Source organism: Hydra viridissima, unplaced genomic scaffold (assembly GCF_058129835.1).
Source record: "Hydra viridissima isolate aposymbiotic clone 2 unplaced genomic scaffold, HvirCarnegie_v1 scaffold_15, whole genome shotgun sequence".
Classification (NCBI taxonomy): domain Eukaryota; kingdom Metazoa; phylum Cnidaria; class Hydrozoa; order Anthoathecata; family Hydridae; genus Hydra; species Hydra viridissima.
The window spans coordinates 7,250,966-7,272,619 of record NW_028324314.1 but is presented as its reverse complement, the minus strand read 5'-3'; the positions used below and the strand labels follow the sequence as shown (position 1 = coordinate 7,272,619).

General features: G+C 28.5%; 3 protein-coding genes and 1 pseudogene across 4 annotated transcripts; 3 read left to right on the top strand and 1 right to left on the bottom strand.

Moving 5' to 3' along the window:
- The first annotated feature begins 2,609 nt into the window (after positions 1-2,609).
- LOC149878427 (uncharacterized) lies at positions 2,610-4,204 on the top strand. The gene is made up of 2 exons (XM_090072488.1): positions 2,610-2,816; positions 2,903-4,204. The coding sequence occupies exons 1-2, from the start codon at positions 2,658-2,660 to the stop codon at positions 3,323-3,325; spliced, it is 582 nt and encodes a 193-aa protein (XP_089928614.1). The 5' UTR covers positions 2,610-2,657; the 3' UTR covers positions 3,326-4,204.
- LOC149878425 (ranBP-type and C3HC4-type zinc finger-containing protein 1-like) lies at positions 4,164-21,004 on the top strand. The gene is made up of 7 exons (XM_090072487.1): positions 4,164-4,336; positions 9,313-9,468; positions 9,786-9,966; positions 10,210-10,413; positions 15,344-15,591; positions 17,505-17,706; positions 20,841-21,004. The coding sequence occupies exons 2-7, from the start codon at positions 9,328-9,330 to the stop codon at positions 20,975-20,977; spliced, it is 1,113 nt and encodes a 370-aa protein (XP_089928613.1). The 5' UTR covers positions 4,164-4,336; positions 9,313-9,327; the 3' UTR covers positions 20,978-21,004.
- Positions 4,776-8,397, bottom strand: LOC145181859 (uncharacterized). The gene is made up of 2 exons (XM_080057042.2): positions 7,548-8,397; positions 4,776-7,444 (listed from the first exon to the last, which is right to left on the bottom strand). Exons 1-2 carry the CDS (start codon positions 8,128-8,130, stop codon positions 6,057-6,059), a joined length of 1,971 nt encoding a protein of 656 aa, XP_079913168.2. The 5' UTR covers positions 8,131-8,397; the 3' UTR covers positions 4,776-6,056.
- LOC149878426 (uncharacterized) lies at positions 17,723-20,322 on the top strand (annotated as a pseudogene). The gene is made up of 3 exons (XR_016447512.1): positions 17,723-18,959; positions 19,102-19,292; positions 19,592-20,322. The product of XR_016447512.1 is annotated as an uncharacterized LOC149878426 (transcript).
- Positions 21,005-21,654: the final 650 nt, after the last annotated feature.

Sequence of the window (21,654 nt, the reverse complement as noted above, 5' to 3'; positions counted from 1 at the left end):
ATCGCCACGTGTACCCCCATTTCCAAATAGTGTCATTTCTTTTTGAAATTTTGATGACAATATTTCATGTCTAATTGGTTGTATTGATGATTGTCCTTCTTTAATAACACGATCTAAAATAACACGATCTAAAATAACACGATAAAATAACACGATAAAATAACACGATAAAATAACACGATCAAGTTCCTCTTCAATACTTAAAGTAAAAAAACTTAAAGTATTACTCTCAGACTCAGGTGCCATTTCAGTTTCCTCAATCAAATCCAGCATGTCAAACTCAACTGATGCTCTTACTAGAGCAGGATTTGAAACATTTAATCTTTCCAGCAACTCTAATAGTGTCATTTTCTGTTGGTTAGCAGGCAGCAACCTGCCAAGTTTTTTAATAACACAAGCTCCGTCGGTCATTATAGCCACAATGTCGCTGTATAGATCAAGACTACGGTCTTTAAGTCTTTTTTCTAATAGTTCAATGCACTTTTCTGCTGGTATTGAATCTGTTATTCGCACTAAACCTAAACTCCAGAACTAAGAGTTTTGTCCGTGAACGTTAATATTCATGTAGCGACGATTTCGAAATGACATCTATTTATCAAAAGACAAAGAAAATCTCTCTCCTACACCGAATTCCGTTTTTTTGCGCACTTCAATTTGATAAACTAAACCTAATCTTATTTTTTTGCTGTACTCTACTACATGATTACGAAGTGTGTTTACTGACGTTGGTAGATTTCTGAATCCCATAGCAGTTAGAGCGGCACGTAAGTCTGTTGAAGAACAAATCACATTAAATGAAAGCCCGTCAGACGCCGTTAAACGAGCAAGTGTAGCACAAATTGTTTTATCTTCCCTCTCATAAATCGGAAAGTAATCTGTTAGTGGTTTAGATTTCTTTTTTGGTGGTTTATTTGGTGTTCATTCTCTGGTAATATTAGGTTGGGTTGGAATTTCGAGTTTCACACTTTGCACCGACAACATATGTCTTTATTCCTTTTGTTGAGCCACCACCAATTTTTAATTTTAAGATTCTACCTTATAAGAAACGCGCTTTTCTTTAGTTTAAAAAAACTGACAACAGTAAATAAGCCATTAAAAATTATTAACAATAATAACTAAGGTATTAAATAATCTAACTAATTTAACGCGTATATTTTAAAAGTGTTTACGTTAATAACTTTTTAGAAACAAAGTAAATTTGTATTACATAACGAGTTATTATAAAATAAATATAAACCGTAATATATAATGATACAAAGCGTGGGTATCGCAAGCAAGCATATTATAACAATATTTTTCATTGCTTACAAATCTATTATTTAAATCAGATCGTATTTAATTTTTGTATATACTAACTAACATGACAGTGCGAAGATTGTCACTTTTGTTTTTCTCTAAATCAATCCTATTTGGTATCGTATATTATTATACAACCGAAAATTCAATACTTTTTACAATTTTATACTAAATAGAAATTATTTTGAAACGCAAAATTGTTGTTATTTTTATATATTTTTTCATTAAGCTTTGTTTTGTTCGATCTTACAGGGAATCCCGGGATTGATGTTAGACAATCCAGGCATTGCGGGATCATAAAAAAGGCCGGGATCCCGGGATTGCAACATTAATCGAAGAAGGAAGTGTGCAAAATAAGATGGGTTTATGTAAAATAAGAAAATTCCAGGAAAAGTCTGAAAATAACAATTTAATAAGACTGGCAGAGATATTAAAGATAAATTTATAAAAAAGTTTTATAAACACACTCGAAATCGAAAAAACAACCTAAACTCAAAAGTTTTGCAGAAAATGACGGGGGCTAATGCCGTTTAGCGTAAATGATTCGTTCGTTTTTACATAGGTAATTTCCTAAATATCGTTTGTAAATAACCAAATTAAAAACTCTTTGTTTTTATTGTGGCTAAAATAATACATCATTTCATACTGTACTAATGAAGTGCCAAGCTTGGAAAAAACTTAACCATTTTATAACTCAATGAATAACCAAACTAAAAAATTAAACAATTTGTTATCTAGAATTATTTTCAATTTAAATTTGTTGATTCGATGATAGTTGGTGCAAGGTAGAAGGGTATTATTGAAATGTTAAGGTTTTGGTTTTAAATTATACTAAAAATTTGTACAAGCTAACCAGGCTAGCTATGTACGGTAGCCTGATTAGCTTGTACATTATGAATTTCTCATGTTAAAACATATTTATAAGTTAATATACCACAAATTAATATAACAATAATATTTGAATATAGTTTGCTTTAGATATTTCTAATTTAAAATATCTTTTATGTTCTGCAGAAAATTACACTTTATTTAAATTAGTACAGTATGGTTCCTAATATAGAATCTTTCCAATATAACTTTTATTAAATTGTTGTAATGTATTACAAGAGATAATATATTTTTCAGTTTAGTGGCATTGCATGATTTAAAAGTTAAGAATAAAGGGTCAAAAAAAGTAGGCTGGTATATTTTGTATACTTATAGCCTTAACTCTCAGATAAATAGATATATAGCAAATATCTTGTGATTAGAATACACAAAATGTATCTATCTACTTTTGTTTTTGTTTTTTTACACACTGTTATTTTAACTATTAGCTGATAAAAAATATTCTTTTTTAGAATAAGTAATTTTAAAGTTTTATGATGAAGGTAGTTTTAGTAGGGAACATAAATGTGGGAAAATCATCACTCTTTGTGCGTTTTAAAGAAGGTAGATTTGTTGACAAACTCAACTCAACTATAGGGTTAGATCAAGTTACTAAAGAGGTAGCTATTAAGGATGGTGATAAAACAGCCAAGGTTCAATATTTTTTATTTTCTTAATAAATATTAGAATAATCTGTTGAGTATTAAAAGTTCTTTTCAACAATATACAATAATTTTAGATTAACCTCTGGGATACTGCTGGTTTAGAAGTGGCAGGGTATATGACTAGCAATTATTACAGAATGAGTAAAGGTGTTATCCTAATGTATGATGTAACACAAAGAGATAGTTTAAACTCTCTGAGAATATGGATGGATGATGCTAAACCTTACATTGACTCTAAGACTACTTTCTTCTTGGTTGGGAACAAGATTGATAGCTCTTCTTCAGAAATTGATGTAAAAAAAGAAGATGCATTGAATTTTGCAGAAACCAAACAAATACCTAAAGAAAATGTTTTTGAAATCTCTGTTAAGACAGGTAAAGGACTTGAGGAGTTTATGAGTTCTGCTGCAACAATATTAAACCACATTGAATGTCCCTCACTTCAACCAAAAGTGATTATTGATAATTCTACTAATGAAAAGAAAGGATGCTGTTAAAAATTCAAGCAGATGTATAGTCTATAATTAAAAAAAAAACTGTAATTTGTTATTTTGTTAGTTGATAAAAGATAACGTGAGTTTACTATGTTAACCTCACTTTGTTTCTTTTTATGTTAATTTTTTTTGTTAATCTTTTTACAAAATATGGATTTTAACCTGTCTAAAAACTATTCATTAAAAGAAAGACTATGAAGTAGTTGTTTTTTTTAAGGATGAATATATTTTTAAAACAATAGTTGAGTTTTTACTATGTTTCATAGTTTTTTTTTATGGATATATCATTTATGCAGTAGATGAAAAACTCTCTATATATGTTATTTTTTAAAAAAGTATTTTTGATATTCGTTTTTAAAATAATAATTTGCTACATGTTTGAAAATGATTTGATTGAAGATGATTTTTTTTTTTTTTTTTTTTAAATCTAATCTATTACTTTTATTAAAATTTTTAATAAAGATTATCCTATTTACCTAATTGCAGTATCATTTCTTTTCATTTTCTGACTTTTAAAAAATTATAATAGAAAAGTTAATTCTAAAAACAAAAGTTAAGTCTAAAAAGTTTTCAGTTAACATTTTACTGCGACCTTTTACTTTACTGCCACTGTTTTTTAAATTGGTTTTATATTATCATATTCAACACTTTAAAATATGTGTTAAGATTTTTTAACTTTTTTATATTCTAAATAATATATGTTTAGATTGCAATTATTTGGCACATTTTTAAAAAAATATTTTGAATTCTTGTTTTACACAACCATGTAAACTTTTCATAAGTTGATGCTGAGCTTTTAATTGAAGTTTATGAAAATAAAGATATTAATTTAATCTTTTATAGAAATTGACAATTTTTTTTGTAACAAAAAAAAAAAAAAAATGTTGATACATTTGTTTAGTTTAACTTATAATGTGGTTAAAGTGTTACATAATCTATTCTTCTTAAGTTTTCAATAGGGAAGTAAATGAAGATGAATCATCTGTCTTAGTAGAATAAAAGAAAAAAAGAAAGGTATATTTTTCAATACTAAGATAATGGAAACACAAGTTGGTAAAAAATTTTCATAAATTTAATGTGAATATTGAAACTGTATGATTTTTAAAAGTTTAGGATTAAAATTTGCCATAACTGAAGTAGAAGTAGTGTAGTATACACCATGCATTTTATAAAAGAATGGAATGAGTATTTGAAGAGTTCCAGAGTTCATTTAAAGTAACTCCCTGGACACCACATAGTTACTTATCACTCTTAATTTGGAGTCACTACGTGTCAAATCACCAAGCACATGTTACTCTATTTTTTTGAATTTGCTAGTTTTCACATATGTTAAAGAGGTGAAAAAATGATGAAAATCTTTGGAAAACCTGGAATTTTGAAAACAAACTCCTTATGGTTCTTGAGATATTTACATTTTAATGTATGCATTTTTTGAAGCATAGTTTTTGGATCAGCCTTTACATCAAATAGCAATATTGAGTAATACTACTTGAAGTTTGCTCAACTTTTCACACAAGGAATTCAAATATCACTCTTTAAATGTCTGTAAAACAACATATATGAATTGATTAATAAAAACAAAATAAGACTTAAAATTTAAGGCATTTTTTAAGATCAAAATGGTGATGTCACCTAAAAAAATTTTTTTTTCTATTTACAACACAAAATTAAGGTATCAAACATTTTTAAAGCATAAAAATCTGCTGTATTTTAAATCTCTTCTAAATACAGTCTTTTACTTAAAACTTATTTTCTTGTATGTTTTATATAATAAAACAAAAAATGCCAATAGTTTTATTTTTTGGCTATCAGAACATCTGAAGAGTAACTCAGTTTAATGTACCTTTATAACAGGAAGTCATAATTTATCATACATCTAAACAAATAAACACTTCATTTGTTAAGTGTTTTTTTATAAGTTGAGCAATATTGATATTTTTTAGGATATTAAAATAAGTTTTAAATAATGGTATTTTGTTGGATTAGAATATAATTTTGACTAGTTTAACAAGAAGGCAACATCTTTTAAACACATCAACATTTTGAAATGAACTTAGATCATTGCCACATCTCAATTACCGAACAGTAAATTTGACCAAAAACTGAACAGTAAATTTGACCAAAATCTGAACACAAATATAAATGTTGATGATTTTCAGCAGGGATGGTAAAGAATTCTTAACAACAAAGTTTTAAAATACCAATGAAGAAATAGCACTTAACAAATGGCAGTATACAGATAGAACAACACTGATTAATCAAAAAATGAATTTAGTGACTTTACACACTGTTGTAAAAAATGACCAAAAACTACTTTGAGCTGACCCGAGAAAACTGCTTTGACAGGGTGAAACTACAATGTTTCCTGACTCCAAAAATGTAAAATTTGAAATCTATCTATTTCGTCCGAGAAAATAATTTTGATTTTTAGTTTTTAGTACTTTGCACAATAGGGCGAAATGACAGCTTTTCAAATTTTGCATTTTTACAGCATTCAAAAACTCTTCAAAATAAGCATTTATTACTCCAAAACATAACTGTCTAAAATTCACTTGAATAATAGTTTATTCTGACACAACTGATATAGTTTTTCATTAACAAGATGGAAATAATAAACACTTTCTTAAATAATTCTTTTAGTTATTCTAAGCCAAAACACAAAAACAACCTCTTGATTCTAAACACATAAAGAGCAAATGGTACATAAAATAAATTCTTCTCAATATTTGATTCTTCACAAATGCTTGCTGTTGTAGTCCACAACACATGAAAGAAGCCTCTTTGCATACTCAGGATGATTGCGGTCTCTTTTGTATCTCTGCCAATGTGAGCTGAAATTATGATGCATTGATTCTGTTGCCTGCTCACTAAAGATCCCCAAGGGAGCACTTTTGATCTCAATGAATTGCTTCACATGCAAGAAAACAGCATGAACTTTTGGAGTCACACTGATGTTCATGATTGCCAAATATGAGTCTCTGAAGCGATCAATTTTTTCAGAAAAGTCATCCTCCAGAACCATACCAAAACATGCTGTCACCACAGACGTAAACTTTCGAAGGGCATCAATGATTCCAAAGACTTGAAAAGCAGACTCAGTCTCTGCAATTCTTTGAAGGAGGTCAAGATTGCTGAGAAGCTTGTGACAGGCATTCCCTGCAAACTGCCCACCATGGTATGGTTCTTGTTGAATGTGGAGAGCTGAGGGCCACTTGACAACATTGGGCCAAACTTCTGTCATGGCTTTGTTTATGTGATTGACCACACCAAGGAGAAGATGGAGTTCCATTGGTGGTATGAGCTCCAAGATGAGTTTGTTTTCAGAACCAGATAGCAAAGGCTCATGCACTAGATTGCCAAAAGATCTTGCCTTTTTGATATCACCACCAGACTTAGCAAACTCTTGATAACAGGCAACAAGTGAGCCTAGTGTCCTCAAAGATCCTGATTGAAAAAGATGCTTTGATTCTGTGTTGCACCAAGAGCAAGGGTGAGTACTTGCATGGCTCTGAAGGCCACAAAGGATGTTGGCAAGTTTCATGTCGCATGAGACAACAAAGTTGACTTTGTCTAACTTGATTAAAGACAAGATCTGCCTCACATTTTCAAAGTTTTCTGGTAGTCCTTCTGATAAAGCCACAAGCATTTGACGCTTTACACTACTGACTTTGGCAGTCCTCTGAGTTAAAAGTTTTTTCCGTGGTGGTGACCTTGAATCACAGTGAGAATCCAACTCCATGATGCCAAGAGAAACTTTCAGAAATCCTCCACCTCCATCAATTCCCAACTTGACAATATGATTCTGGAAAACTCTTCGAGAAAGCAGGACTTCATTCAAAAGCTTGGCAAGATCCTTGCAATGCACAACCACAAAGTCAGTGGAGTTACTCTCTGATAAAACTTGGATGCTGGTTTGAGTAAAAAACTCAGACAACTGTTTGCCAATGGCTTCAAGCTTAGCTAGAAAACTAGTCTCCACAATCTTGGTGTCACTGACTCTGTTGATGGTTGATGCCAATTTCTTCATGCCAAGGTTGGACAGTCCTGTGTTTAGCTGAACTTGTACAAGATCTTCAGTTTTGATGCTGGGTTCAGGAAAAAGAGCTCTTGCACTTGAGCTTCCTAAAAATGAAATTATATTAACACTTTTTGTAATTTTAAGTTTTAAAATTAAAGGTATTCCCTCTGAACCTGCCATCTTTATATGTATATATAAAAGTATCACCTGTTTTAACTCTAAGTGGTGGGCCGCCTTTAGGATGCGATATTTTGGCAGTACCACCAGGTGTGGAAGGTTTAGTAGAGATGACTTGAGTAGCTATTTGCTCTGCAGCGAGTGGATCAGCTGTAGCTAGCTGCTTGAGATTCTCTCTAAAAGTGAATGGAGTGCACTGATGTGGCAGACCTCTTCCAACTAGACTCAAACAATCACCACATCTTTGAGGGGTACAATCTTCCACAGGTTTAGAATAGTCCACTGGGCTCTTCTCATTCAACTTCAAATGTCCAACTTGACAAATAAGACAGTTGCAACCTTGATCTCTTGTTGGTGGTCTAACTTTTATAGATGAGAAAGGAAACAAAGGTGGCAGGTTAACATCTTTTCCTTCATCTTTTCTCCGAAGAATTGTTCGACATGAGTCACAAATGCCTCTTGGCACTCTGGTATCAGTCAAATCAAGACTTGTATGGTAATGCTTGAGGATCTTTTCAACAAGGAACTGTGTCAACTCTCGAGAGCGCTTCTTCAGACACAAGACACAGACAGATTTCCGACAATCTTCATGATTTTTTGAAAAATTTGGCATTTTGAAATTTTTCTCACACAACTGATAAGTGAAACACTTTAAATAAACATGTTCACTGCCAATTCCCGGAATTTTTAGCTTGTTTACAATTTTGATGCAAAACTTAAAACAAACATGTTCACTGCCTATTCCCGGAATTTTTAGCTTATTTACAATTTTGATGCAACAAAATGTTTATAATATAGTTCAACCATGAAATTGTAGGTAAAATTTTATCTTCTGAGTTAAAATAAATACAAATTATACTTGCTATATAGACTGTTATGTTTTAGAGTAGTAAATGCTAATTTTGGAGAGTTTTTGAATGCTGTAAAAATGAAAAATTTGAAAAGCTGTCATTTTGCCCTATTGTGCAAAGTACTAAAAACTAAAAATCAAAATTATTTTCTTGGACGAAATAGTTAGATTTCAAATTTTACATTTTTGGAGTCAGGAAACATTGTAGTTTCACCCTGTAGTTTTTGGTCATTTTTTACAACAGTGTACAGAGAACTTCCAGTTTGCTATGCAGGATGAGCTGCAAAGTTACCACTGGTACAAAGTACAATGTACGCTTCATCTTATTGTTATATTCTATAAATCAAATGATATACTGATATCTAAATTATTTCTTATATATATATATATATATATATATATATATATATATATATATATATATATATATATATATATATATATATATATATATATATATATATATATATACACACACACCCAAACACATTTAGATAAATTAATGTTGTTCTACAGACATTTCAAGAGTAATATTTGAGAATTCCTTGTGCGAAAGACTGTCTAGATACCAAAGTTTGGGTTGATACATCATTTGGTTTATTCAATATTGCCATTTAATTTAGGAGCTGATAAATAAAAAAAAAGAAGCTAAATCAGCATAAATTAGCAAAAATTTAAATGCGTCTCAAAAACTGTAAGGAGTTTATTAGTAGCTATTTTGTTTGGCCTAAATTTATAAATTAAAATTTTTGTTGATGGTGAAAGTATTTGCAAAAAATTTTTTTATAATAAAGAGTTGATTTACTAAAATTGAAATGCCTTTTTGAAAAAACTGAAAAAACTTTTAATTTAAAATAAGTTCATAATTCTGGATTGATTATCCTGCATTCTGAACTGTACAATATGTATCTAGTTAACATGCCTTTACATTTTTTATAATTTTAGTTTTAAATCCTTAAGATGGAGAGAAAACAGTATGTTATTGGAAGCCCAGCCATTTTAAATGAAACAGCAAAATGGGAATACTTTTGTGATGCTCCTTGTAATATTACACTTATGAACTCTATGAACTCTATGACACTCTCTGTTATGAGTGCTCAGGTATGTTAGAAAATTGAAAATTCGATTGATCAGTGGTGCGCCTAGGATTTAATCAATATGATCCACAATTTTTAAAAAATTTATTTTTTTATGTGTGAATGTAAATGAAATACAACCGTTTTTATATTATATTTTGTATTAGATTGAAAAGCACATATTATAATTACATTTAACATAGTAATTTAACATGAAATATTTTATGATAAGAAAAAATTTTGGTATTACTACTTTTTTAAATTTATTTTTAGAGGAGGCATCCAGTCCTCCTCCCTTCATGACCAACTGAGATATATGAATTCATTAAATTATTTTTAAAGGATCAAAGTCTAATCAGAACAATCAACTTTTCTGACTTTCTTTGCTATGACCAACCATCCTTGGAGCAGTTTCATTTTCAGACTGCTTCTGGATCTTACAGTTTGAAAGTGTATAGTAAAATAGATGCTGATGTTGTAAAGACATTTTTGGAAAACGTTGCCACTCTACTTAAACATAGTGGTATTTATCTTTACTCATTTTGTTTCATTTTTTTTGTTTATTTGTTTCATTTGTATTTCCTGAATTAATCATCTTTTTTTTTTTCAAAATGATCTTACATTTGTCTGATGATCTGTTTTACTTAATTCCTTTATGACTTTATTTTTACCTTTTCACTTTATAAGTTTAGAACCTCATATTTTACAGAAGTCTTTTTAAAAGTTTAATTGCGTTTAAGAGTTGTTAATTGATATACTGTTTTAGAAACAAAAGCATTTGGGACAAAAGCTAAAATTCCAATTCCAAATTATACTTATGATGCACTGAATTTTAACTCCTTAAATAAAAGTGAAAAACAATCAGATGAGGAGCTTTTGAGCAATAATTTATATGATACCACTCAAAAGATCAATCCCATTCCTAGAGAAATAGTTATAGATTCAGAAAAGAAAGGCTTAAATGAAGAGGGTAATTTTTGTATTTATTTTACAATTATTTTTTATATGTGGAGATAACTAATAGCAGGATAATTTAGAAAGATTTCTTATCATGTACAATTAAATAGAATTATAAAATAGTTTCTAATTGGTTAACAATATTCATTACCTATAGTCAATGATATTATCCTACCTAGAATTACCATTACCTAGAATCAATGGTATATATATGAGACCGTCAGCTTCAAAACCGGCCCTTTGCACTAAAGCAAATTTTACAGGATACACTTTTTTTTTTGTGCAAATAAAAAAATTAAAAAAAACATATACACCTCATGTTTAGTCACTAATGAATGGTTTTCTATGTGAATATCAGTAATTGTGATAATCATTGAATAGAAATATTTAATTAAAGGGCATTTTTTTCAAAAAAGGGCCGGTTTTGATTCAGCCACTGCACATTTTAATAAAATTTTAATTGTTTTGTGATTAATTTTGTTGGAACCCATGGTTATTTAAAGTCCACCGCGATTTCACACGCTTTTCAGTATATTTACGCCATCTATGGACATTTTTAGAAAACTCTCTCCCCCCTTTTTTTAGCAGGATAGCCCGCTAATGTTTTTTAAAAAGTTAAATATATTTCGAAATAATTTTTGCTATGCATTAAATTTCTATTAAAATGCAATAACGTAACTAATTATTAGTGGTCATAAAAATTGAAGAAATGCCTGCAATTGAAGAAAAACCTGCATCACATGTCATATAAGTTTAGCTACCTGGGTTTTATAGTAGAAGCAACAAAACACGGAAAAAATTTTTAATGAGAAATTTATTATGGTTCTTGCAATATGTTGTTAATAAATAAATTTATGGTGTACATAAAATTTCTGCTAGACATGTATAGGCCACAAATACATGTGTGAACAACATTTAAAGGATTAAATTTACTTATGTAATAATTATATAGACAAAAATTATATAGCTTTCTTTTTTTTATATGCACCTTAAAAAACACATTAAAAAGGCAAGTCAATGTCATAATAAGAAATTCTTTACAATAAAATAGTTTCAAATTCACAAAATTTAAATTACTAAATCCTAACATCAGCATCATCAACATCATCAACATCAGATGATCCATCTTCACCACAGCACAGCTCATTATTTTCTTCTGATTCACTGTCCTGATCAGAGTCAATGCCATCTATTTCCTCATTAGGTATGATTTTATTGTAAAACTCAATATTTTGAACTTGTCTCCAATCAACACCATAATGAGAGTTGAATAACTTTTCTGCATCCTTTATTTTCTTCGGGTTAATTTTAATTTGTGAATGAATGATTGGTAAATTAATTGAATTAAAATTTTTACCTTTCTTGGTCAATGACTTAAAAGCATTAACATCTACTGTATAAAAAGGTTCACCTCTCACCTCAATAATTCTTGGTCTTTTTAACACAATGATTCTTTTACAACTAGCTATTTTGAAATGCCAAGAAACATTATTTCTTAGAACTGTTTTCAAATAACTTTTCCAATCAAAAATTTCATAATCTTCTCCTAAGTGGAAAACTGCAGAATGTTTTTCAATGACCTCCACATACTCTTTGGGGCTAACAATGATCTCCTTCTTATTGATGACCTTTTCAATGGTGCCAAACACCCTATCTGGTGGAATAAAGGAGTGACCTGTCACTGGGAAATCCAGTTCCACTGTTTGAATATGAGGATGAGCTTTATTGTGGAGCCAATAACTGATCATACCAATCATTACTGTATTCTTATTTTGCCCAGGGCATCCATCACAGCACAATCTGACTCTTTTTATGTTGCTAGACATGCTTAAATTATTCAGAGAAAAATAAAGAGCAGATGCAATTTCATTTGATCCCTTAGATTGCTCCCCCTCTATCCAATAGTGAGAATCAGTATTTTCTTTGTTAAGTGTTTCATGAGAGCTCCCTTTAACAATTGTAAAATTATAAAAGTTGAGCTGCCTCCTATAATATGCAGCTTGATCTGATAGTTTAGGTAAGACTTGGTTCTTCTCACAATCAAATGAGAGGGTAACAAGGTCATCACTTTCTTCCCTCAGCTTGTCAAAATAAGCATCAGCTCTTTGGCAATGGATGTTTAATTTTAAAACTATTTTTTCTCTGGCTTGGAGATCTTTTGTATTTTTGATTTTAGTTTTAAGTTCAGAACATGCAGAGCAGGTGTCAACTCTAGGGGTCCCAAAACCTACATTATACTCTGTATTGAATATATTAGTAAAAAACCATTTGGTAACTTTTAATTGACTATCACACTTTTTGTTATACATCCTCCACATTGCAGCAGTTGAGAGTTCAGCTGGTAAGTACTGCCTACATTTTGAATGTGACCTACAGTAGTGCTTTTCACTAATTTGAAATGATTTTATGAATTTATTTACTTTCTCTTTTTTCTCAACAAACTTCTCTGCTTTCCTGTCTCCAACTCTACTTTCTTTGTCTGAAGTACCAGATTTGTGATATCTACTGATAACTCCAAGCAGTCTATGTTTTTTTATGCCTAATATTCCTAAAAATGTTCTCCTACAAACTGGTATTCTTATAGAGGAAGAGACAGCCTTTGTAACAAAATATTTTACAGTAAATTCTCTTTTCCTATTTGATTCACCTTAAACACGTTTCGGCTGTAGGGATGAACAATGCTTCAAAATGAAGTTGTCCTGGTCCATTTTCTTGCTTGTTTGATAAAATCGCTCATTGAAAGTGATGACATCACTCTGTGACAGGCAGTGACATTGGAAAGCACCCAATTTGTGCTTGCATGAAGGGATTTTTGGTGGACTCTTCTTTGAATACCTGCAGAAAAATAGAAGTTAAAAGTTAATAAACATAATTACAAATAATACTTCATCAGTAATGCATACCTGGCTTTCTTCTCCCTTGGTCATTTTGTGTTTTCGGGGTCTGCCACGCGTTTGCGTGACTGCAGTCTGCTTGTTTTTTTCACTTTTCGATCGTTTTCCATCGCAAAAAGTCTGTAAATGTTTAGTTAATTAATATTTCATAAATATTTTCTACTTTTTCTATTACTTACAAGACAAATCACAAAGAATTTGCAATTTCCAGAGGATAAAAGCATTAAAAACGAAAGTATTTTCAATATCAGCTGTTGTGATCACGTGGTATGATAAGTGCTTTCCCATTGGCTGAAATAATAAACTGGTTTTGAAGCAGCTGCGCAAACAAAAAGAGCCGGTTTTGCATCATTTGCTGAATTTTACATAATAAAAACTATAGGATTGAACAGGTTTTGCATCATTTTTTTAATTTTTCAATATAGTGCGAGCCATTACGAAACATTAGGCGTGCTTCATTCAAAATCGAAAAAAATGTCAAAGGGCCGGTTTTGAAGCTGACGGTCTCATATAAACTAGATATCTAACTCATGTTTCAACAGTAAAGCAAATTTTTTGCCAACCACGTTTGTTTTGCCAGTCAAGTTTGTTTTGACAGTTAGAAATGACACAATGATAAAAACAAAGCTAAACAAAAATTAGTTATTGTCAATTTAAATAAAGCAGCTACTGGCATTAAAAATTTTAAAAACTTGCTTCACTTTCTCTTACAGAATTTTTGTGAAGTTAGAATTCTAGTTGATATATATCATTGTCTAGAATATACCAGTCATTTGGCTTAAATTTACAAAAAATCACTCAAAATATGTAACAAAGTACATATTTTCCAAACTAAATTACTGACAAAGCACTGATTTTTGTAATTTTCTTTTTAATTACTGATACACATTTGCAACTCAAATTTTCGTGTGATCTAGTGAATGATTATATTTGAAGAGATATTGTTTAAAGATGTCATTTTTTGCATTGCATCTGCACATCACATTTTATTGTGTTTCATTACACTCATTACTTATTCTTATTAATAAAAAAAGGTATTCTATGCTTTTATATTATTGGTGTTTATTCTTAATTGTTACAATAATAGTTACAATAATTTTACAATAATTTTACAATAAGGCTACAATAAGGTTACAATTATGGTTAACAAATCCAAAGCTGAGTTAATATTTAGCATCATTTCCTAGATCTTTGATGTTAACATCTTTTGCCAAAAGATGCTATATCCCGTTCTAAAAAGACTTCCTCTATTATTTGAATTAGTAGGAAAAGCTTGTGTCAGGTTTTTAGCAATAATCTTTCTGAGCACTTTTAAAGTCAAGGTTCCAATATTCAAATTTTGAATTCCAGCATCAGTTCTATTTTCGTAGCAGTATACAAGTTCTCATCATATTTCTAAAAAGCACAGTGACTGAGTGTGAGTTTATGGTAGAAATTGATAAAGACTTAGTAACAAAATACTTCAAATTTTGAAATTACTTGTTCAAAATAGAATGGTTTTATAATATAAAATATAAATAGATAATTTACATAGAAGAAGATTTTTAGTTACAGTAAGTAGATTTTGGAGCATCATTATTATTATTATTAACGTTATTATTTTTGGTTAAAAAAATCTCCAATAAAAAGTGGGTTGAAGGGGTTTTGGGTACTTGATTTTAAACAAGCCTTCCAACAACTCACCGAGATATTTTAAAATTGTCTAAATATAACTTGAATTTTCTTAAAGTATTACATAGAATAGATAATTAAATTTATTTGTATGAAAACAAATAATTGACCAAGTTTATCTAATTCTGGGATCATCAGTTTTATAAAACTCCTTAAAAATACAATTTTAAAGTTTATAATAAATACAGTTTTAAAGTTTATAATAAATACAATTTTAAAATTTATAATAAATACAATTTTAAAGTTTATAATAGATACAATTTTAAAATTTAACTTTAAGGGATTTTGTAAAACTGATGATACCTGAATCCTTGCTTAATCCTTGTTACAATTTTTTAAAATGTTAAAATATTTTTTTCAACACTGATTTATTTATAGAAACAATTTGTGAACTAATTAGAAAAGCTGTTGAACTTGGAAAAGTAGAGGAGGCCAAAGATCTTGTAGAAAAGTTAGCAGAAAAAGGCTCAAAATTATCTGTACATGTGTTATATGAAAAATACCCATGCAATGATTTTTGTATACATGTTCAAGTTGCAGATAGAGATTCATTAAATCAAGTTGAGCCAGTGTTAATTATACCTATCAACCCTTTTATTACTACTGTTAGTATGCTGAAATGTAAGGTGAATTTTTTTAAATGTTAAAAAATATGATTTGTTTGTCATTTATGTAGTTTTAGGTTGTAATAAATGTAAGTATTGTTTGAAAAGTGTTCTCAGCCTAATTCCCAGTTCTAATTGTAAAAGCTAAGTGTTCACAATCTAAATATAAAAGCTAGTGTTCATAATCTAAATATAAAAGCTGGTGTTGCAGAATTTTTACAGTTATAGGTTGTATTATACAGTTATATTGTAATGCCAAGAATTAGAGCAACATAAAAAGGAATAAAAAAAACTTGTTCTATATTAGACTTAAAAATAAAAAATTTTTTATTTGAACAAAAAGCTAAGTAACATACTATGCTATATATTCACTATGATATACTAGGATAGATTAGATTCTGCTTAAACCCTGTGCAGAAACTTTTATCTGCATATTTTTTATCTTATTTTCATTAGCAAAGTATTTATTAGCAATAATAGCAAAAATAGCAATATGAATTAAAAATCAATTTCAAACTCAGAAAATATTTTTGTTAACAAGCAATTGAAACTGAAATGCACCAAACAGATTTTTTAAATAAAATTCAAACTCCTTTTTAAGATTATGATAATGCATGTTTCAAATTTGGAACAGTAAAAACTACTTTGCAGTTTAAAATACTATCTATGCCATTTTTACAAATGTAACTTTTGAAAAAGTTACATTTTGGATTTTATAGAAAAAGTTGAAGTTTTTGTAGTTTTGACTTTCCAAAAGTCTGACTTTTTCTATCAAACTATCACTTTTAAAAAAAAAAATTAACCTTTTTTAAAGCTCTGCCTTTCAAAAAGTCAAAACTTTTCTACCAGCTATATTTTTTAAAAAAGTTAAATTTTTTCAAAGCTTCACAAAGTGCAACTTTTTTTACAAGTCCATTTTTTATCTTTTGTAAAAGTTTGACTTTTTACAGTTTTGTCATTGAAAAATTACTTTTTTTTTATTCAATTAACTTGTAACTGTTTTATTATCTGCTAATTAGAAATGAATATTTAATGAAATGAATGCTAATTAGAAATGAATATTAATGAAATGAATGCTAATTAGAATATTAATGAAATGAATGCTAATTAGAAATGAATATTAATGAAATGAATGCTAATTAGAAATGAGTATTTATGAAATGAATGCTAATTAGAAATGAATGTTAATGAAATGAATGCTAATTAGAATATTATTGAAATGAATGCTAATTAGAAATGAATGTTAATGAAATGAATGCTAATTAGAAAGAAAAAAACTCAAAGGTTTCAAATGTTCACTTACAAAGTATTTATCTTATAAAATGCTTGATATGATTCTTGTTTTTAAAAATAATTTGTTGGCAAATGTTGATTTAGTTTCGTTATTGAAAATTTAAAGAAAATTATACTTGGATTAAAACATGACAAAATTAAATACAAATTGTGAGAAAGAATGAATAAAAAAATATTTTTTAGTAAAAAGTTCAAAAGATTTTTTAAAATGTGATTTTCTAATGACAAAGCTATAGAAATTCAAACTTTTTAAAACAATGACAATTAGACTTTTAAAAAAGTTGATCTTTTTGAAAAACAAAGCTTCAAAAAAACTTTTTTCAAAGAAAGACTGTTCTGAAATATGAAACTTCAAAAAAGCATGACTTTTTTAAAAAAAAAAATATTTTGGTTTATGAAAAATCTGGCTTTTTGAAAGTTAGTAAATATTTTAAATTTTTTTCTAAAAAATGCAGTAAGAATTTCAAAAAAGTTGATTTTTTTTTTATTGGTGAAGCTTTTTAAGAAGTAAGTATGTCTTAGAACTTTTTCAACTCTGTTTCATACAAAATTTTTGTCAGTCCTAAATTACCTTAACTATCTTTCTTTAAAAGTTTAAATTACTTTTGTTTTATATTCTTGTTTTACACTTTTGTTTTCAGATATCTAAAAAGTATCAATTTCCTTATTCCTGTCAACGTTGGATAATAAATAATAAAGTTGTAAAAGATCATGAGTTGTTATCCATGTGCGGAGTGCAACATTCAGGAACAGTTATTTTTTTATATTTGACTTCAAAAGTTGCAAGGACAATGGAAAAATCTATTCAAACAGATCATGAACCTGATAAGTTGGGGTCACTAGGTAAACATAAGCAGCCTGTTAGTTTTCAATCCATTTTTGACTTTTAGTTTACTTAAAAGAAATGCAATATATTTTTGATAAGTTTAAGATTTTACACGAAATAGTTCTTTCCATTTTGAATTCACATTTTCACACTTTTAAATGTTTTCTCAAATAACATAAACTCAAAAAAATATAAAATTGATATTAAGTAATATAAGTTTTTAAATAAATATTTTAATTTAATATAATTTTTTTAGCTTTATTTTATGTAAGTTAAATTGGGACAAAAAATACTATATATATATTGCCATGGATTGTCAAATAAGTGACATCATTAAGAAACCCATCCTCTACAAAACTTCTTCAAAGAAAAAGGTGTTAATATTGAACCTGAAGAAATTATTTGTCTTGATAATTTGGAGGAAGAAGAATCTTCCTTAGATTATTCCTATAAAGATGCTTTATCAGATGAAGCTATAAGTTTTGGAGTATAAATATCAAATCCTCAAACTTGAGCAATTTTGTAGGGGCTAGCATGAACATGAATAACAAGACAATCCTGCTCTCACACCCATCTGTAATGATGCCTTTTTTATTTCAACATTAGCATTTAAGTTGTTTCTCAATGCAGAATATGTTTGCCCATGTATTCTTTCTATTTATAAAATGTTGATGTTAAAATTGTCCCAATTCATCTCACTCAATGGCAGATTCAATTAATGCTAGACATTTTTTATCTTTCACACAAATTAACAGTTAGTTGAATAGCTTATAAATTTTGTTAATCATTGCATCAACATTTTTTAAACTCTACAAATTTAAAAGTGCTTGATGTGCACTATGTATTATAGCTCTTGAAGTCACCATGAATTATCATATAATAAAATGTTATTTCTACACAGAAAGCAAAAAAATAGTTTTTACTTTTCTTTGAAAATCGCTTCCATTTTCAAGCTTATTTTACATTCAATTAAATTTAAATGTTAAAAAATGTTTTATTTATAGTCTGATTGTTGTGACGGTAGCTTAGGCTGAAGTGAGCAATCAAAAAGATGATTTCTTTTAATAAGTTTTTGTTCTTATTGGGAACTGTAAAGATGAGTTTAAGGCATGCACTTTGTTTATAGGGTCAAATCATTAGATTTCAACCAATTTCAAGAAAACTTTAATACTCAAAAAATTATTTAAAAATTCTGAAAATAATAAAAAATATTCTGAAAGAAAAGTATCTACAAGTTCACTGACAATGCAAGCAGCAAGTGTAAAAATAGGTAAGTTAAATTTTATATCAAAATATTTTTAAATTTTTTTAATTAACAGTTACCTATTCTAATTAAACTGTTTTCAGTCCTTGAAAAAATCTTTTTCATTATCATTAACTGAATAAGTATGCTTTTTCTTATTGTATTTTAGGTTTAATTTGAAAAACCTGTGTTTTCATTAAAAAGACTATGGACTAAACGCAGGTTGGCATTTTTTTTGGGACTGCACATGGAAAAAGTGCATGTGATTCATAACCTATCCCTTCAAAGGCCAATTGGCAATCAAATTTTGATGCAAAGTGACATGTTTTTAGTTGCTAATGAAAAATTTAAGAATGTCAGGTAATAGCATTTTATTGTCAAAGTGTATGAACATTTATGTTATGATCTTTTTTCAAATAATTGGTGTCTTGTATCATAATGAACTTTTACTCAAAAATGATGAAAATGATTTTTTATGTTTATTTTTTATGTTTAGTTATAATAAGTCAATCCCAATTAAAAAATTATAATTTTGTATGTTTTGCTATAAAAAATTTTTTCAAAGATATTTGTATAGAAAAGGATTTGTTAGAACAATACCTTACTAAATACGTTTTTGGAAAAAAAAAAAGTGATGATTTGTGTTAAATTTCTTTCAGATTTCTCTACATTTCTGAAACCAAAACAATTGCTATTACACAAGAAGTATTTACTAAACAATTTGAGAATGTTCCTGTTATCAAAGAAACTCACTCATTTCATATTTTTCACCTCGATCATGCTGTTTAAAAGCTTATTTAACAACAAATAACATTTACATATATCAATGAGCAGTACATTTTGACATTTTTCACATGCTGGAAGATATTTGTGTTAATACACGAAAAATCAATCAATTTTGACATCAATATTAATGATTGGGTGATTAGTGAATTATTTTGGCAAATCCTTTCCTGGAAAGATAACTGATCTTACCTGTTTACAAAAAGCTGGAAATTATTTCAAGTATCCAATAACAACAGATATGCACTGGTATCCAGTTAGTGGCATTATTATCATTATTAAGGGAAAATACAAGAATTTTGAAAAAAAGATATTTATATATAATTTTGTAAAACAAACTACAAATATATTACATCCCTGGCATGGGCCAGGAGGCAGTTTGGAGGGGCACTGGTTTCCAATAACGCATTTTTTAAAAAAATGAGTCACTTGTTGAATCTTAGAAAAAAGTTTTAAGGCTCTAAAGTTGTCTATTTTTACGATTCTTGAAATTGAGGTGTGCCACCTGAGAGTATTTGTAAGGCTATAATTTCTAAACTGCTGCACTTGGAACTCTGAAATTGCAAATTTAACCTATTTACATAATGTAGATAATGATATCCAAAAATTAGAATAATCAGAGATGGTGTCCCACAGGTCATTGGTTGAAATATAATTGATCTGACCTATAACCAAAAAAAAACATTTACTTGTAAAATGATCAGTTGCAATGTCCAAATTTTAACATTACACATTGCAACCTAAAATTTATTTAAAGAGAAGTTACTTTTCTTTTTTAAATTACACTTAATATACAAAAAGTGCAATAATCCCTTGAGTTTCTTTTTAAAGATTTCTTATGAAATCTATTTTTCTATACTGTATAATCAGTTGTTTTAGAAGCTAACCCTGACTATTTATATGCTCAAGTTTAAGTTTGCATTTAAGAGGTTTTTTTCTGTAAGAATTTTTGTGTGCTGTAAGAAGAATAAAGTTATGTAGTTTATACATAATGATGACATAAAGTTTATCTAGTTTATGCATAATGATGACAATTCATATAAAGGGTTTTTTCTTTGATTTTGTATTGATATTTATTAAGATAAAGCTTCCTTTTTTTTAAAAAAATTTCTTTATTTTTTTAAGAATTTGGTGGTTGGGAATGTCCTAAATGTACATACATAAACAATCCTACTGATATCAGTTGTAAAGTATGTTCAGGAGGTCGACCTTTAAACTATTTTGTTCCATCAAGGTTTAAATTACCTCCAGAAAGGCTGTGACACTTTGTAACAGATTGTTGTTTTTTTTTAAATAAAGTGTTTATTTTTTGAATTTTATAGTTAAATATTGATTTAATGATTTACAAAATTAAATTAATTATTTAATTAAGTTGAATGATTGATTTAAAAAGTTAAATTAAACATTCAATTTAAAACAAGAAACGACACAAGAAAAATGGAATAATAAACAAGTGAGTTCCTTTTATTTGTTTTATTATCTGAATCATCTGTACTCTCAATCATCTGTACTCTCAATCATCTGTACTCTCAGTCATCTTTACTCTCTATCATATATAGTGTAAATCATGTAATGCTATAAACGCTTTTTAGAGCTTTTCCAATAGAAATAATAATTATTTTGTTTTTGAATTGGACGATTTTTTAAATTTGAATCTATAACATTTTTTAAATATGTTTCTATATCTTTTGGACAAGGAATGATTGTATATCTTTTGGACAAGGGATGGTTGTATAATTTGAAGATATTTTTGTTAACAATAACACAAGTTTTCTTGTGCTTCATTATCCATATACAAACATATTTAACTTACCTAATAAAAGTGAAGATTTTTCAAAAAAGTGTCTTAGGTCTTTGATGTATTTAAATAAATGAAGTTGGAAATTATATTTACTGAATTTGTTAAAATATGCTAGTTAAGATGACGTTTTCATTTTTC

Excerpts from the sequence above, each read along its gene's own strand:
- LOC149878427 (XM_090072488.1), top strand. The coding sequence starts at position 2,658 with ATGATGAAGGTAGTTTTAGTAGGGAACATAAATGTGGGAAAATCATCA. Across the intron at positions 2,817-2,902 it reads ATGGTGATAAAACAGCCAAG|ATTAACCTCTGGGATACTGC; the intron begins GTTCAATATTTT and ends CAATAATTTTAG.
- LOC145181859 (XM_080057042.2), bottom strand. The coding sequence starts at position 8,130 with ATGCCAAATTTTTCAAAAAATCATGAAGATTGTCGGAAATCTGTCTGT. Across the intron at positions 7,445-7,547 it reads ACCACTTAGAGTTAAAACAG|GAAGCTCAAGTGCAAGAGCT; the intron begins GTGATACTTTTA and ends TTTCATTTTTAG.
- LOC149878425 (XM_090072487.1), top strand. The coding sequence starts at position 9,328 with ATGGAGAGAAAACAGTATGTTATTGGAAGCCCAGCCATTTTAAATGAA. Across the intron at positions 10,414-15,343 it reads GAAAGGCTTAAATGAAGAGG|AAACAATTTGTGAACTAATT; the intron begins GTAATTTTTGTA and ends ATTTATTTATAG. Across the intron at positions 17,707-20,840 it reads TGATAAGTTGGGGTCACTAG|AATTTGGTGGTTGGGAATGT; the intron begins GTAAACATAAGC and ends TATTTTTTTAAG.